The following is an 18,071-nucleotide window of genomic DNA, read 5'->3' on the forward strand; positions in this document are numbered from 1 at the left end:
GTGTTTTCACCTCCCAGGCATGTAACTGTGGCCAGTTCTCCATTGGTATTGACAGTTGGTGCACTCAACAGCAACACATGAGAAGCAGCCAACACATTTCCCTTCCCAGCAGCCCCCTGCGGCAGTGTCATATCGGACATTGCTGTAATGGAAAGGTTAAGAGAAACCTTGCTGAGAAGAGATGAGAAAGGATTGACTTTGTGTTTAGACAGTGCCCAAGGCTGCAGTGGGATGGGTTTTAGGGGATGGAGTGGTTGAAACTGTTTCTCTCCTTCCTTTTGGTGGCAGAACAGTGTGAGGCCATTGTTTTGGTGGTGGCATTTGACCTTGCTTTTCCTTGTCTTGTTGGGAGACAACCCCCCTCCAAATTTGGAGTATCTGTACATGGAATATGAAGAGGATGATGATATTTCCTTTGCAAAATGGATGAGCAGCTTCTGGGGCCACAACTTGATGGATGACAATGAGAAAGAGGGTAGAGGCTACAAGAAACGTCAGACACGACTCTTCAGTGAAAGGAGAGCCTCCCTCCCGGTAAGAGCTGCATGCAGTCTTCTGCCTCTCTGTGTGGTTTATGAATAAGTAAAAGTGTCATCCCCAGGGGCATGGCTCTAGGGATGTATGAGGATGAGTATGGTGCACCTTGCCATGTAACAAGTCCAGTTCCTACTGGCAGCAGCTAGCTGCTTTTTGAACTTAGCTGCCTCTGGTGCCTTTGTAACACAAGAAAATTGGAAAACTCCAACGGTTTCTTACTTCCCAAAGATTTTGTTGTGTGGAAAAGATAGGAGGCAAATGAGCACTGATAAGAGTTCTACAACTGTGTAAACATTTCCATTGTTGCTCACAGGAGAAGATTTGATAAGAAACAGCTGAGAGTGGGAGCAGACTGACTGACTGCTGTTGAAGCTATTAATGTTTAATGTAAACAAAAGTCAGATTGAACATCTACCACAATGTTGTCATTACAGATCACCTGGAGCCTAAGCCAAAACATTTTAAGGGAGTATATGCTTGGCTATAAGCTTCCTGGAAGGAAAGGAAGCTGTAAAACAGCATCTGAGTGTCAGATGTTCCATAATATCCCTAAAACACTGGGGTCATGGTGTAAACTTCAGCAAACAACGAACATTTGTGCTGGCACAGTGAAGATTAATTTTCTTACTGACAGCTGTGTGAGTCCTCAAATCAAGCCCAAAAAGATGGAAACAATTATTTTGTCTCTGACAGAAACATTAGAAAGAGAATAGGAAGGTTATACAGGCATCAGTTTTGGGAAGCATTTTTGTGTGTGTACTTTCTGTGTGTTTTAAATGGGCAATTAGCTGGAGATCAGCTATCGTGTAAATAGATCCACTGAGCAGGACTGGCCTTTACACAAAGACTCAAACAGAAAGAGGGAGTGAGAAACAACCCCTGAGAATATGCTTGGTGCTCCTGGCTTTGCTAGCACTGGCAAAAAGTCTCCATTTTGATATAGGTGGTGATTTGTCACTCTTCCTCCTCATGACTTTTCCCTTGTTTCACCTCCTCCCCACTTCTCCAGTTTGAGAATTACTCAAGATGAGATCCTAGGAGTCAGAGACCATGGGGAGAGTCCTAGAGGGGCAGCAGAGGTAGGCACAAGGCAGCTGCTGTGACAATAATTGGAGCAGATATCATGTCTGTGCTCTTGAGACCTTTGGACAGGGACAACAGCAGTGGTGGGTGGACACCAGTGTGTGCAGATACAGAGGCAATCTCTATTGCCAGCACCTGCTGAAACTTCCTGAGGGGAAGCACAGATTAAAGCTGTCTTCAGCTGCTCTCATTTATGATGTTGCCAAGCAATCGATTTGGCACTAAACTCCTGTGTGAAATGCGTGTATTAAACCTAAGAAATAGAAAGGAAGCCACATGGATTTTATCTGAAGTCAATGCCAGATCTGCTTCATTGCTCAGCTTCATTTAATGGCTCTTCCAGCTCTCCATGGAGTCAATCTTAAATAAAAGATTAATAGACTGTGCTAGTTACAAGCCACAAAGTGTTCATGCCTGAGCAGTTGTGTGAATGCTCTTGTCCTCCATAGCATTGTGTCCATGAGACAGCAACATGCTGACTTGCACGAGCATGCTTGTGCTCCTAGCTGTGGTGGTATGTACCATGCAAAGGCACTGGGAGAGGAGAGACAGTCACAGTAATATGAGTGCATAGGGCAGTGATTTTAAACTAGAGCAGGATAGGTTTAAATTAGACAGTAGAAGAAATTCCCTGCTATGGGGGTGGTGAGACACTGGAACAGGTTGCTCAGAGACGTTGTGGATGCCTTATCCCTGCAAGTGTTGAAGACCAGGCTGGATGAGGCTTTCAGCAACCTGGTCTAGTGAGAGGTGTCCCTGCCCATGGCAGGGGGGTTAGAACTAGATGATTTTTAAGGTCACTTCCAATTCAAGGCATCCTTTGTTTCTATGAAATGTACATGTAGCTTTGCCCTTAACCCACTGAAGCAGATAAGCATTTCAGAGCAAGGCCTATCCTTTTTCTGACGTGTCTGCCCGTGTCAGTAAGCCAACTGCAGTCTTTTTGTTAAGGGCTTAACTCTATAATTCTGTCTCTGAAGGGAAATTTAAAAGCAATGTCTTGGTAAAATCAAATATTTACAGACATTATAAAACAGGATTGGTAGAATCTCATCCCCCATTTCATCTCTCCTCCTGGGCTTTTGCCCAAACCCTCTAAGAACAAATGCCACTGATTTGTAGTGTGAGACACTTTTTATTTCCAGGAAACAATGTGTGTGGATGCCAATAAAATTCCCCAGAAGACACTTAGCTTGTTGATCTTGACGTGGCATATGTACTCCTGTGCCTCAGGCACAAGGTGATTCCTCTGATGCTTTATAAAATAGTGATACAATATGACCTTACAGAAATGACAGCTGTATTGATTGGCTTGAAGCCAAAGTTTACAAAAAAAAAAATGGTATGCCAGAATAGAATAGAGTAAACCAGGTTGGAAGAGACCTTCAAGATCATCGCGTCCAACCTATCATCAAACACCACCCAACCAACTAAACCATGCAACCAAGCACCCCGTCAAGTCTCCTCCTGAACACCTCCAGTGATGGTGACTCCACCACCTCCCCAGGCAGCCCATTCCAATGGGCAATCTCTCTCTCTGTGTAGAACTTCCTCCTAACCACCAGCCTAAACCTCCCCTGGTGCAGCCTGAGACTGTGTCCTCTTGTTCTGGTGCTGGTTGCCTGGGAGAAGAGACCAACCTCTGCCTGTCTACAACCCTCTTTCAGGTAGTTGTAGAGAGCAATAAGGTCAACCCTGAGTCTCCTCTTCTCCAGGCTGAGCAACCCCAGCTCCCTCAGTCTCTCCTCACAGAGCTGTGTTCCAAACCCCTCACCAACTTTGTTGCCCTTCTCTGGACTCGTTCCAGCAAGTCAACCTCCTTCCTAAACTGAGGGGCCCAGAACTGGACACAGGACTCGAGGTGCTGCCTAACCAGTGCAGTGTACAGGGTCAGAATGACCTCCCTGCTCCTGCTGGCCACACTGTTCCTGATGCAGGCCAGAATGCCATTGGCCCTCCTGGCTGCCTGGGCACACTGCAGGCTCATGTTCATCCTACCATCAACCAGCACCCCCAGGTCCCTCTCTGCCTGGCTGCTCTCCAGCCACTCTGACCCCAGCCTGTAGCACTGCCTGGGGTTGTTGTGGCCAATGTGCAGAAACCAGCACTTGGATGTGTTCAATCTCATGCCGGTAGAAGTCACTACCACCACTCTCAGAGGCAGAGAGACTGAAGTGAGGTTGTGTTTGGAAAAGAAATTGAACCGGTATTGTATGATCTGAAAACCAAACCCTTTGGTATTCACAGAATCATAGAATGGTAGGGGTTGGAAGGGACCTCTGGAGATCATCGAGCCCAACACCCCTGCCAAAGCAGGATCACCTAGGGCAGGCCACACAGGAACACATCCTGGGTTTGGAAAGTCTCCTGAGAAGGGGACTCTACAACCTCTCTGGATAGCCTGGTCCAGTGCTCTGTCACCCTTAAAGTAAAGAAGTGTTTCCTTATGTTGAGGTGGATCTTCCTGTGTTCCATTTTGTATTTATTGCCCCTTTCCCTATCACAGGACATCATTGAAGTGAGACTAGCAGCCTCTTCTTCACACCCTTCAGATATTTATAAATATTGATCAGAACCCCTCTCAGTCTTCTCCAGGCTAAACAGCCCCAGGTCTCTCAGCCTTTCCTCACAAAACAGACATTCCAATCCCTTAATCATTCCCATAACCATTGTTAGGCACTCCCCAGTAGTTTCTTGTCCCTCTTGAGCTGGCATTAGGTGCTTCTGCCAGGTGTGAGATTTATTATTTTTATCAACCCTGCCTACAGTCCCTTCATCATCCTGCTGTTTTCTGCTGGTATCCAGGGAGAAAACTCACTCTTGGAGAATCTTCTTGTTGTTAAAACTTGTTATTTTGATCTGAAAACCACAGGTTTTCCTGCTAAGCAAAATGATACTTATGGAAAGGTTTCATCGTAACAGCCACCATTGTGCTTTATTTTATGAAGTATTGATGGGTTTGTCCTTTTTTGTATGGAGACAAAGCTAACCATGAATGGCTGTTGGGCATTATGGAAGATTTATGGAAAATAGTTAGCTTAAAATCCCTTTATTTCACCACCACCTCTCCTTTCCCACTGTAATTGCCCCTTTTCCTCTCAAACCCAGAGCACCTGAGCTCTGTTGGAGTCTCCTCCCACCCCAGGTGTGGCCACTTTGCCCTCCCCACCCACTCCCCTATTTAATCCCCACCAGGAAGGGCAGAAGCCCTAAGCTGAGCCCTTCTGGGCTGAGGATCCTCCTCTCATCTCTGGTGAGTGCCCATGGTGCACACTGGGTGATGGTGGTGGTGACTACAAAGGCCGGGGGGCCTGGTGGCCCCCCGGTTGTTAGGAACAACATTGATTGCTACTCCAATATCATCCACGGGTGCTGGCTGGGGCTGAGCTCCTCTGTGTGGTATTTTGGCTGGTTGAGGGTCTTGCCCCTGGCTCTGGGATGAGTGCAAAAATGGTGGTGGAGCAGGAGCTGTTTAGGCAGAGTGTAGGAGGGTCTAGAGGGAGCAGGAGCTGCTTTGAGAAGATGGAGGGTGGTGGAACAGGAGATCAGATTGCTCAGAGCCTTGTGAAGCCTCACCTTGAATATCTCCAGGTATGGGGCCCCAACTACCTCCCTGGGTGACTTGTTGCAGTGTTCCTGCCCCCTCATGGTAAAGCATTAAGCTAGGAAGTAGGAAAACTTTGCAACTTTCCTTCTGGAGCAGCTGTCTTAAAGAGGCTCCCAAAAGCTTCCGTCACCACCACTTCAACTCAGTCACGTTTGTGTGGAGCTGAAGTGCAGGTCCCAAAGGTTTCCCCTCTCTAGTTTTCTATAATTGCTCTTACCTTGGAGGAGTAGATTATATTTTGCCAGAACTTACTGCTCTGAAAAGTTCAGAAATGTAGGGATTTATAGATTTACTTGTTTGCAAGACAATGTTCCAAAAAAACCAAACTAACCAACCAACCCCCCCCTCCCCCCCCCCACTAAGGCAATAGCTTTTGGGTTTCATGTTTACAAATGACTGAAAAAAGGGGAGGTTTAGGCTGGGTGTTAGGAAGAAGCTCTTCACAGAAAGAGAGATTGGCCATTGCAATGTGCTGCCCAGGGAGGTGGTGGAGGCACCATCACTAGAGGTGTTTAGGAGGAGACTGGACAAAGCACTTCCTGCCATGGTTTAGTTGATTAGATGGTGTTGGGTGATAGATTAGACTTGATGTTCTCAAAGGTCTTTTCCAACCTGGCTTATCCTATTCTGATGGGATGTAGTCACAAACATATGGATGTGCAGCCTCACTGTTCAGTCAAAGGCTGCATAGTCTCTCTTGTGCCAGTACAAACATAATAGCAGCTGGGCCAGGAATGGGAATGCATACAGGAGATGATCCAGGTTCCTTGAAGTTCAAGGTTTGTAGATTCATGTGGCCACTTCCCTAAGATGGTTTAGCTTTCCACTCTTAAAAAAGCAATGCAATCAAACACCACCACCCCAGCTTTTACATAAGGTATAGGTATTCAAATCTGTATGCACAGCTGGGTGCCTGGAGTGCCCTAACCTGACACCTTTGAGGGTCTCACTGCTGATACATCTCATCTCTCACCATTTTGACTGTCTGCTTCTTAGTGATGTTCAGCTACTTACACTAAAAAAGCAGCAACAACTGGCAGGGTTTGGGACATGCCTGTCTCTGTGATGGCCTTCTCACCCAGCTCTTCGACAGGGCTGTCTATTTCTAAACCAAACAACACATGACTCCCCAGGACTCAGCAGTTCGCTGTCAATCTCCTTTCTAGACATTCAGTTTACCACAGCTGATGCAGATCAATAGCTTTTCTCTGTATATCAGACCTGGGGAAATTGATCCACACCAAAATGCAGGAACTAGCTATTCCCTTCCTTCTTTTACAAAGGTAATTGTATGAAGTCTGTTTCCTACCATTTCTCTGGTAGAAATGTGTTCCTCAGAGCCCTGAATTTTCTGCCTCATCAGTTCAGAACAAACATGCCCATGAACCAGCAGAAAAATCAATAGAAAATAGAGCATGTCTGGACAATAGAGCATTTGGACATTAGAGCATGTAGGACATGCTGTGACTGACATAATTGGTCTACAAAAGTTATGCTCAGATGAACTCAAGCATCTGATATGATCTCGAGTGTCTGTTGTTCAGCCTCCATATTTGTCTCATTTGACCCCAAAAGGCTGGGTCTTTGCTCTTTGAGAGTCCTGCCTGGAACCTGCTGCTAGATGTGAAGCCTGAGTTTTTGAGGTTAGGAAGGGTTTCAGTTCCTTTCAGTGGAACTGAGGACCTGGCACACTTAACTTTGGAAAGGCTCATTTGTGTGCCAAAACTTAGACAGTCAAACCTGGGAATAAAACCAAATTTAGCTGCTGCCTCTGGAAAGCAAACTCTTGGTAATGTGATTCTCCTGCACATGAAAGAAAAGATAAAGGAGTCTGGGCAAGATCCTTCACTCTGCACCAATGTTTAGAGAGCACTCTGTGGCAGAAAGAATCTGTCTTGATTGCTGTGCTATAATAGTTAACACTCACAACAAAGACCTCTTGTTTTCAGGCCAGGCTTTCCTCCTTCCGTGCAACAAGGCTTCATGCTTCTGCTAAAGACTCATCTTCAGACCATCTCAAAGGCTCCAAGGAATTTCAAGAAGACCAAGAAGTCAAATGCCACTGCCACAGGAAAGCAAGCAGAACACCTTCTGGAGACAGCTCATGCCCAGAGACAAGATCAAACTCCATCCAGGAATTTGCAGAGTCCTTTGAAAAGCAGTTGCATCTCAAAAGCAAACGCTCAGCTTCTTTGGTAGGTAACAACCAACTTAAAATTGCTTCAGGAATCATTTTTAAAAGAAACAAAGTTAAAACCAGCAAGCAGGCCAGCTTAATCCCTGGTGTAGCTTCTGTGGCTTTGCTGGGTAAAGAGCAGAAATAAACCTGAGTTAGAATTTCTCAGATTGTGTGGGCCTTAGAGTAGCACAAACTACATTACAGTGGTAGCATTGCTAGTATGAGAACTCTTGATTTTAGTGTTGCCATCTGGACTTATTATAAAAAGAGTGTGTCTTCAAAATGAGACACCACACTGGCTGTGGCAATGGCTTTAGAGATTTCTATGGCTGTGCCAACGAATGTGACAATATAACCCGCAGTGTGCTTCACTTTGCTGTAAAACCTAACTCTTGTCACTGCTACTGACCTAGTTTAACTCTATTTTTGTTACTTCTAAGACCTTGAGACACTGGTGTTTGAGGGGCTTACACTTTGAGACTCCATCTGCTTTTCTCAGCATCACCACACAGCTGCAGCAGCAGCCATTGCTGTAACTGGATGAATGTATTTTCACTTCAAAGGCACATACCCCACAGGTTTTTCTCTCCCCATTTCATCCTTCTCTTCTCCCCATCGTTCTGTTCTGAGGCATGAGCATTTTCTGTACAGTTTGTATTGATGAAATAGCCAGAAATAAACTTTTGTCTGTGATACTTCAGCACACTTGTATTATTTTGATACTTATTTTTGTATGGTCATTATGATACATATACCATATCATATCAAACAATGAAAGGAAGGGTAATAAACCTTAACTCTCTTTTAAGAAGAACATTATCAAAGTCAATTACCCTGATGAAAAAACTGTGCTTGAACAGCACCTGGCATCAGCACCAAATAACAATGGCAGGAAGTATATTCTTTTCAATTTGTTGACACTGAGTTTGTATGGAGGAGTAATTTTCACCTCTCTTTGAAGGCCCTCTGTGCAGCAACAAGACAAAAACAATCCCTTTCCTAGAAGTAGCATCACTACATGATCAGTCCCATGATGATAGTCCTTGCGTGCCCAGTCCTGCAGAATTATGGTCAGGACAACTTTGTTATGCCATTGTGAAAACTTTAAGTACATGCTCTAGTTGTCTTCTTTGCCTTTAGGATCTCCTCAAAATTTGTTTAATGGGGAACTTCACATTGGCTCATGTGCCAGCCCTCATCATTGGTTATCTCATTTATCATGGAATGGTTTGGGTTGGAAGGGATCTTAAAGATCACCAAGTTCCAACCCCCTGCCATGGGAAGGCACATCTCCCACCAAGTTGCTTAAAGCTCTATCCAACCTGGCCCTGAACACTTGCAGGGAGGGGGCATCCACAACCTCCCTGGGCAACCTGTTCCGGTGTGTCACCACCCTCACTGTAAAGAGTTTCTTCCTAATATTTAGCCTAAATCTACCCCCTTCCAGATTCAATCCATTTCCCCTTATCCTGTCACTACAAGCCCTTGTAAAAAGTCCCTTCCCAGCTTTCTTGTAGGCACACTGATCATTTCTCTTGCAATTATAGTTTCTCAGAAGTGCCTATGGCTAGAAAATCGATGTGGGTAACAATTTTATAGTAAGTATAGTGAACACAATATACTAAATATGGCTTCAGATCCATTTAAAACCTGGATTTGTATTTGAATCTACTTCTCAAGTAGACCAAATTGTTGCCATTTCCTCAGTCACCATTGAAGTTTGGCATATGTGATGGACTTGAAAATCTTGGAAGAACTAAGCAGTAGGTGTTAGAGATTGGAAAGACTCTGAGATTTAAATTTGGATCTCCAAATAGAGTGGGGTTTTTTTTTGCACTTGGCACTCTGTGGGTGCAATTCAAACAAGTTCAAAGTGGAAGAAAGATAATTCTATTTCATCTCCTTCCCAGCATATTGCTTTTATCTTATAAATGTTGCTTTGAGGACACTTCATGACCTTTAGCACTTGTTTTCAGTGAGGTCTTTTCAGGTAGTGCTGAACAGTCTTCAGGCATGTAAAGATAGAACATGTGAAGGGACAGAACGAAGGATTCTGGGCTGAAATCTCAGAGCCTCTCACTTTTCCCTTCCTGTCTGCTCTCCCCATCGAGTCCTCCAAGCAAGTGACCCTCCTAGCATGCATAGACTATAGTTAAAAGCATGTTACCTCTTGCTGAGTTTTAGGCCAAGTCCTTGAATTTGAACCTATCATGTTAAAGTTGACCTTGCTGAGGCAGGTGACTGGAATATTTTATTATACATCACCAGTAAAACAAAATAATGAGCTATGGTGGGGTATTTTTTTTGTTGATGTGAGAATTGATTTTAATTCCCTGCTATTTTTGTCCTGCCTTTTAGCAACCTGAAGGTATGAAAGAGAGAAGAGAAAGATTGCATTTGAGAAAAAGCAAGTCTCACAAGAGAATGGGAGAGAAATCAGAGCCAAGGTGGGAGCAGGAAGAAGTTGAAGGTTCAGAAGCTGTACCTGCAAAACACAATGAACAGTTTCCAACACAAGCAAGCACTGAGAAAGGATATTTATTCACAGGCAGTTAGAATGCATTGAGATAACTAACTTTAACACTCCCTTGAAGAGCAGAGGGAACACTTTTGATTTATGTTGACTAGAAGAGGCCTGTTAGCTGCAATAAACCCTAACCTGTAAAATAAAAGTAACATTCAGCTGCATCATTGACACAGTGTTGTTAACCTCTTGTCTTTACTTTTGCTGTTTGGAATGTGACCTTTGCCATAGGAGAAGTGTGTTTGAAGCAAGATCTGAGTTAGTGATTAACCACCATAAGAAGGTTTCAGGCAGTTTTAGCACTGTGGCACATGTGTTCGTTTAAGAGAAGGGCATGTATGCATTACTGAGCTGTGCCAAGTCATCCAAAGCCTTATGCTTCTGTTTTAATTAAAAACAGGCTTATTGGTAAGTTTGGGAAGGAAAAAGTACACAAACAGGGCCCTGACACTCATATAGATTTGTCTTAAACGCATGTATCTTTTAGCTCTGACAATTTTCCAACTCCAAATGTATGGAAGCAATAGAAGACAAACCCACATGTTCTCTTTTACACTTCCCTGCTGTCTCACTTCCCTGTCACCATACAATATGACTCTTGTTTCTCTGGCATCCTCCAGCCCTCTCCTGTGTCCTCAGTCCCATTTCCCCACCTACACAATCAGTGTTCTCCCAAGTAGAACCTCATCATCTTGCTTCCCTTGTGAACTTTCCATTTGCTGCTTTATAGCCCTGCCTTCTAGCTACCAATGTCTTTTGCTACAGTTCTAGTTTTGCCTCATCAAAATCTGAGTCTTGCTGAAAGCTCTTTAATAAAAACAGATGTTCTGCCTTTCATACTTCTATGTAATGTATTTGAGGATTTGCCACATATTCATGATGAGGCATTGCACTCCTTTTCCCTTTTTCTAGAACTAGGGCCAAACCAAGTAAATGGGAACTGGCTCTGTCTATGGTAAACAGGACTTAGGAATACTCTTTTTCCTCTAGCTGAAGATCTCCTGAACTCAGGTGTAAATCCCCCCAATTACAAGTAAGATTTCTTTTTGTTGAAAGGAAATTTACCTCTATGTGCTCACAAACTCATACCACCCCCACAGCTATCCTTCTTCAATGTGTAAATCTTCTCTGCAGAGAACAACCTTGCCCTCCTTGGGATTAATTCCCCAAAGCCTGCTTGGGACAATGCAGTTAAAGAAGTGTGAAGACTAATGAAATCACTAACAAAAGTCAAAGCCTGCTGGGTATTATCCTTGTCATTTTTCTGGAATTGACAAAGATTTTACTATTTTACTTTAGAGCCTTAATTTTGAATGGTCAACCTTTTAAAAGCTTAGGACATCCTTAAAGCTTTGTAACACTTAGCTTCATTGAAGGATTGCTTTTCTAAGTAGCGCTTTGGGGGGGATACATAAGAAAGCAATCAAACCCTTGCTGTTACTTGTAAATTGCTTCTTGCCTGCTACCATAGATTATAAACTAATAAATCTAACTGAAAAATGCTGTTCTTATGCATAGTTCCTGTCTTCCCCAATCCAGATTGAATTTTCCTGAAGTTGTTCTTGTCAGACAAAACTTCTATGTTTATGGCTTTCTTTCATAACGTTAAACAGACCTGGATAGAAAAGAACATGTCCAGCAATGCCTGAGTTCCTCAGATAAACCTGAAGCACACATTCCTTCATGTAGCAGCCTGCGCTCACATCTCATGAGAGCTGAATGCTGTGGCTTCCAGCTTTGCCTGTATTTCAGGACAGCAGCCTCCTTTTTCTCCTCCCATTTTCCAGCCAGGTTGACTCAGCAGGCATAGTTGTATCCCAGCAGGATCTGCAGAAAGCTTGCAAGGGGACACAGTCTCAAGCTGCACCAGGGGAGGTTTAGACTCAAGGTGAGGAGAAAGTTCTTCACCGAGCGAGTCATTCATCATTGGAATGGGCTGCCCAGGGAGGTGGTGGAGTCACCATCCCTGGAGGTGTTCAAGAGGGGATTGGACGTGGCACTTGGTGCCATGGTCTAGTCATGGAGTCTGTGTTTATAGGTTGGACTCGATGATCCTCGAGGTCTCTTCCAACCTCAGTGGTACTGTGATTTGTGAGACTAACCTGCTGGTTGTACACCACAGCTGATGAAAAGAAAACAACAACAAAAGCTAAAGTAGAAAACTCACATGTGTCTGGCTCTGACTTGCTGATTGCCATCAGCATGAAAGCACAGGCAAGGCTCACTGCCCCCAAGGCAGCCTAACAAATGGCTCCTATGTTCATCACTGAACCCTGTCTCTCAAAGGGGAGAACATGTGTTTATGTCCTTTCTGAACTGGGCCATGAACACTCTGGTGTGATTCTGGAAACAGAAGGTTTCAAACAATGTCCTCAACATTGTGCTTAAATCACTTTTAAAATGTTTTCTCAAAAGTAAAACTCTGGGGTGCATATAAACAGTGTGTCCTAGCAGGTCAAGGGAGGTTATCCTCCCCATCTTCTCTGCCCTAGTGAGGCCTCATATGGAGTATTGTGTCCACTTCTGGGCTTCACAGTTCAAGATGGGCAGGGAAATACTAGAGAGAGTAGGAGGAGACTAGGAGGATGATGAAGGGACTGGGACATCTGTCTGAGGAAGAAAGGCTGAGAGACCTGGGGCTGTTTAGCCTGGAGAGAAGATCAGTGTTTACAAATATCTGAAGGGTGGGTGTCAAGAAGAAGGGGCAAGGCAGGGGCCCAAAAGCTATCTTTTCCAACAGGCTCATTAGGAAATAATGTTGAAAACCTGAAACAGCTTTACAAGGAATGGGAACCAGCAGGCAGCAGAAGTAAGCTGACACTCCCACGGTGGGCAAGCTGTTGAAAGCTGATACAGAGGGACCTGTGAAGGACATTTTAAACTCACTGTTTCTCACCAGTGGGAGGCCACACTTCTGTAAAACATTCATTTCTGTGGATCCTTCCCAGCACCTCAGGCTAACTAGAAAGTGCTCTTCAGGCTGGATGTGAGGAGGAGGTTCTTCACCATGACAGTGGTGAAACCCTGGAATGGGTTGTCCAGGGAGGTGGTTGAGGCCCCATCCCTGGAGGTGTTTAAGGGCAGGCTGGATGAGGCTCTGTCCAGCCTGATCTAGTGTGGGGTGTCCCTGCCCATGGCAGGGGGGTTGGAACTAGATGATCCTTGTGGTCCCTTCCAACCCTGACAGATACTATACTATGATACTATGATAGGAGTTGAGCTGTGGCTACCTCTACACATTTCAAGAGCAAGATCCAGTATTTTCTGCAAGCACTGAGAGCGCTGATTTTGGTTACTTCATCTTTTAAGTGGTCATTCCCAAAGCAAAATACTTACGCTTGCATGCTCATACTGTTTAATTGCAGCATGGCTTTGAGGATGGTTTAAATTTTTGGTACTTGCTAACATTTTACATACTGGTATGTGATATGCCAGACCTCACAAAGACAAAATGAAGCAAGAGCTTTATTTATGTACATTCTCACCACAATATTTTCTAAGAGAAAATACCCAAACAACAAATCCAAGGGAAGTCTCTAAATGCACAAGTGAGACAAAACAATCACAATGTGTAACTGTGCTAATTTTAAAAGAGACCTGATACTAAGTATGAAAAAGAGGGAAGTGTTCCTGTGCACATTTTTTTGTTCTTTAGCACAAAAGAAGGTATTTGAGTAAGCACAGCTCTGGCTCTGAGTGCATTCTCTGCACACATGAATAGTATAAAATCACACAGAGAGATAATCAAACCTGATAGCCAACACTATTCCCAGAGAAGTGAATCATAATCATGAGACCTCAAGTTTATGTAGTCATCTGCCAAAACCACTGAAAACAAACAGGTCTTGAAATATGTCCAGAAGTATATTACAGCCAAAATCTAGTCATTCCATGAGGGAAGTGAATATTGAAAGCCGACTTCACAGATAATGCCCTGCCTGCAGCTTTGGTGCCAGAGTTTTAGGTGACTGTGTGTGAACAAACGCTGAAATAAACCCACTCATTATGCTTGCAGAGTGTTGATTTTACTTTACTCTGTTGGTTTAGATTAGATTGACAGATAATACTCCTCCTGTTAGGAATATGCTTCTGAAGCCTAGCCCAGTCTCTACTTCACTTTGGGAAAAGGCAGCTTCTCTCAGCTGTGTCTTGTCTCTAAGGGGAAAGAAGTGATACAGGGAGCATCAAAGGCTAATTTTCTGTATCATATTTGATGCATTCTGGCCCTTATATATTTCTCAAAGTGTTTCACTTTGTGCTGTTTCTAAACTGCATGGATAGAGTTTTGCTCTGTTGAGAAAAGCCACCAACTTGTGACAGCTGCATATGAATTTTCGTCAGAAAGCTGGTGAAGTCCTTACAGAGAGTCCTCAGCTGGTGAATTAGTCATGTTCCTGATAATAAAGTAGCAAAAAGCCCTTCCTGGGCCACTTGCTCCATGGACTAAGCTGCAAAAGCCTCCAAAGTTTTCCCAGAAGGCTCCAGGACTTTTTAGTCTGGGAGAATCCTAGAGTCAATAAGGTTGGAAAAGACCTCAGAGATCAAGTCCAACCTGTCACCCAACACCTCATGACTAACAAAACCATGGCTTCAAGTGCCACATCCAATCCCTTTTTGAACGCCTTCAGGGATGGTGACTCTACCACCTCCCTGGGCAGCCCATTCCAAAGGCCAATAACTCTTTCTGTGAAGAACTTTCTCCTCACCTCGAGCTTAAACTTCTCCTGGCACAACTAGTGCCACATGGTTGGTGCCATTTTCGATGTCATTATTACGGCACAGCCGTGCCACAATTTCTGGACTATAAACGCAGTACCAAGGAAAGATTCCACAAAGTTCTTTGTTTGTGAGTAAACCAAGTAAATGCTGTGTAAGTATTTAGTTTTTATTGTACATTTGCTACAAAACATGTTGATTACAAGGTATTTCACTCATGGTCATTAACTAGCTGGAGAACATTTATAGCCGTTTCCCAGCAGAGGGAGTCTGTTGATAATGGAGTGAGAGCCTACACTGTCTTCCTGCTCCCACTGCAAGCATGAGTTTGAGGTTAAAAACAGTTACATTGACGGTAGGAGACAACAACAAAACCAAAACAAGACAAAGCAAAGCAAAACAAAACATAAACCAAACCAAACCAAAACTGTCCTGCATCTTGCAAGGCACAGTAAACTGCACCAGTACAGGTTAGGAGGCAATCTGCTAGAGAGCAGCCCTGTGCAAAAGGACCTGGGAATCCTTGTAGACAACAAATTCTCCTTGGGTCAGCAATGTGCCCTTGTGGTCAAGAAGGCCAATGGTATCCTGGGGTGCATTAAGAGGAGTGTGTCCAGCAGACTGAGGGAGGTTCTCTTCCCCCTCTACTCTGCCCAGGTGAGGCTACACCTGGAACATTTAATCCAGTTCTGGGCTCCCCAGTTCAAGAGGGACAGAGAGAGTCCAATGGAGAGCTACCAGGATGATTAAGGGACTGGAATATGTGTCCTATGAGGAGAGGCTGAGAGAGCTGGGGATGTTTAGTCTGGAGAAGATCAAGAGGAGATTTAATAAATGTTTATAAATAGCTGAGGGCTGGGTGTCAAGAGGGAGGGGACAGGCTCTTCTCACTTGCACCCTGTGATAGGACAAGGGGTAATGGATAACAATTACAGCACAGGAAACTCCAACCCCAACATGAGGAGGAATTTCTTTACTGTGAGGGTCACAGAGCACTGAAACAGGCTCCCCAGAGGGGCTGTGGAGTCTCCTTCTCTGGAGACTTTGAAGACCCATCTGGATGTGTTCCTGTGCAACCTGTGCTAGATTCTATGGTCCTGCTCTGGCAGGGGGATTGGACTCAATGATCTTCAGAGGTCCCTTCCAACCCCTAACATCCTGTGATCCTGTAAAACAAACCAAACCCAAACCCAACTAACCCAGAGCACAGGAGTTTATGGGCAATTTCCCTCTGTCATGTTCATATATGACTTTTGTTGATATGAAGGAAATCAATCAAGTGTGTAGACATGGCACTTCAGGATATGGTTTAGTGAGCATGGTGGTGGGTTGGTCGTTGTACTTAATCATCTTAGACTTAATTATCTCAATGACTCTATGATTCTATACTATACACTGAAACCCATGGCAGAGTTTAGGCTGGTGAGTTACAGTCCTCAGCCTCTCACTGTTGCTTCAGAGGGAATCTGGAGACATAAATCCATGCCAAACTTCATTCTTCAAATACACACAAACATGCTAATTACAAGGGCATTACTCATGGCTGGGAAATGAAGGACAAATGGACATTTTATCAGGATCAGCTCCTGCACAGAGACAAAAATGAGGTAATCCCCCTGAATTTCTTTTAAACAAATGAAGTCACAGGAATGCCAAAATAAAGCTGAGAGTAGATAACTATTTTTCTCCCCTTTCTTTTTCAATTGAAAGAGAATGTTCTGTCTGAGAGCTTCAGCAGAAGACCCAGGATCAGAAATCACCCTCTTTTCCTTTTGCACCAACCACTAGCTTACTAAATCAGCAATTTCACATTGATTGTGTCCATGCACTCAGGTACCAAATTACACTGTGGTTGTTTGTAAAGCAAAAGTAAAGAAGAGCAGAGCGAGTTAGTGCTGAAGCACTGCCACAGCTGTGGTTTGGGAGCAGGGTCAGTAAGCCCAGGGATAAGGAGCTCAGACTAGGGTTTAGGCCATCTGATCAGGATGTCCCAGGGGAGGAAGGTGATGGAGACAGTCCAGAGCTGCCTTTGAGAGCCAGCTGGCTTGTAAGAAGTGTTTTGTGATGAGGGCAAGGACCTGGGGTGTTTGTGTTTTAAATTCAGGTGCTTTGAGAGGGCAAAGATTTACTAAGCAACATCCAGGCAGGAAACAGAAGGATCTAGCTTCCAGGTTTAAGATGGAGCATGTGGCTATGTTTGTGAGACCCTGGTTAGGGAGGATGGCCACCAAGAGAAAAGCAACTATTTGTTTCCAGGGATTATTAATGGAATTGTAGAATCACAGCATTGTTTTGGTTGGAAAAGACCTCTAGGATCATCGAGTCCAGCTGTCATCCTGTGTCCCAAAGTGCCATGTCCACAAGTTTCCTAAACACCTCCAGAAAGGGTGATTCCACCACCCATCTCCCTGGGCAGGCTGTTCCAATGCCTGACCACTCTTGCAAGAAAGAATTTTCCCCTAATATCCAGTCTAAACCTCCCCTGGCACAATTTCAAGCCATTTCCTCTCATCCTATCATCTGATACTAGGGAGAAAATCCTGGCTTCCACCTCCCTCTGCCTTCATTCAGGGAGCTGTGAGGTCTCCCTTCAGCTTTCTCTTCTCCACACTAAACAATCTTAGTTTCTTCAGCTGCTCCTCATAAAATCTGTTCTCCAGACACTTCATCAGATTCGTTGCCCTTCTCTAGAGAGGTTCCAGCACCTCAATGTCCTTCTTAGAGTGAGGGACTCAAAACTAAACCCAGTATTTAAGGAGCAGCCTCACCAGTGCTGAGTACAGGGGCACAATCACTTCTCTAATTGCTTCTGGACATAGAGCCTTGGTGACACTTGGGTGGATGGCCCCCTTATCAGTTCCCTTTCTCTTTCATGTCTGTGATAAGTGTGTGCTTTGAGACATTTTCTTTGCACCAGAACTTTTCTGGCCCTGGTGTCCTGGTGGGATGAAGACCAGTACTTACTGTGCTGATGGAAAGCTGGAGGCAAAGCATCACAGGAAGCAATGTCTACGCAGTGACACCAGCTTTCTGATCTCCCCAGCCCTCCATGCTCACCTCCCACAGTTGTGCTCCTGCTCTCACTTTACCCCCTTCCCCTGAAAAGACATTTTCCCCTCCTTCTCCCTCAGCTGGGCTACAGCTGGTGCTTTTCATATCGCTGCTCAACTGGCCAATTTTCTCCTCATATTCTTTCTGCCTCGTGTCTCTATCCAGAGGGTTGTTCACCCTGATGTCTTCCCCTGGCTCTCCCTCTCTCCTGACTCACCCGAGGTACGTGCTGAACAGAGCAAGTGAGTCAGAGAGAGACAGAGAGAGCATAAATTAACGAAATAATGAATAAGACAAAGTTACATTAAATGAAAAATATGAAAGAATACTGTTAGATTGACAAAATTAAAGTCTCAAAAGATGTAGAAATCCTG

At 44.4% G+C, this 18,071-nt stretch overlaps 1 protein-coding gene across 1 annotated transcript; it reads left to right on the forward strand.

Moving 5' to 3' along the window:
* Positions 1–206: 206 nt before the first annotated feature.
* Positions 207–11,511, forward strand: LNP1 (leukemia NUP98 fusion partner 1). Its single transcript, XM_068160577.1, has 3 exons — positions 207–534; positions 7,177–7,422; positions 9,765–11,511. The coding sequence occupies exons 1-3, from the start codon at positions 385–387 to the stop codon at positions 9,960–9,962; spliced, it is 594 nt and encodes a 197-aa protein (XP_068016678.1). The 5' UTR covers positions 207–384; the 3' UTR covers positions 9,963–11,511.
* The last annotated feature ends 6,560 nt before the right edge of the window (positions 11,512–18,071 follow it).

This window comes from Melanerpes formicivorus, unplaced genomic scaffold (assembly GCF_026170545.1).
Source record: "Melanerpes formicivorus ecotype bairdi unplaced genomic scaffold, bMelFor1.0.p_v2 SCAF_51, whole genome shotgun sequence".
In the NCBI taxonomy this organism is placed as follows: Eukaryota; Metazoa; Chordata; class Aves; order Piciformes; family Picidae; genus Melanerpes; species Melanerpes formicivorus.

Coding starts and splice junctions, on each gene's coding strand:
- LNP1 (XM_068160577.1), top strand. CDS start 385: ATGGAATATGAAGAGGATGATGATATTTCCTTTGCAAAATGGATGAGC. Junction 535..7,176: donor AAAGGAGAGCCTCCCTCCCG/GTAAGAGCTGCA, acceptor TCTTGTTTTCAG/GCCAGGCTTTCCTCCTTCCG. Junction 7,423..9,764: donor GCAAACGCTCAGCTTCTTTG/GTAGGTAACAAC, acceptor CCTGCCTTTTAG/CAACCTGAAGGTATGAAAGA.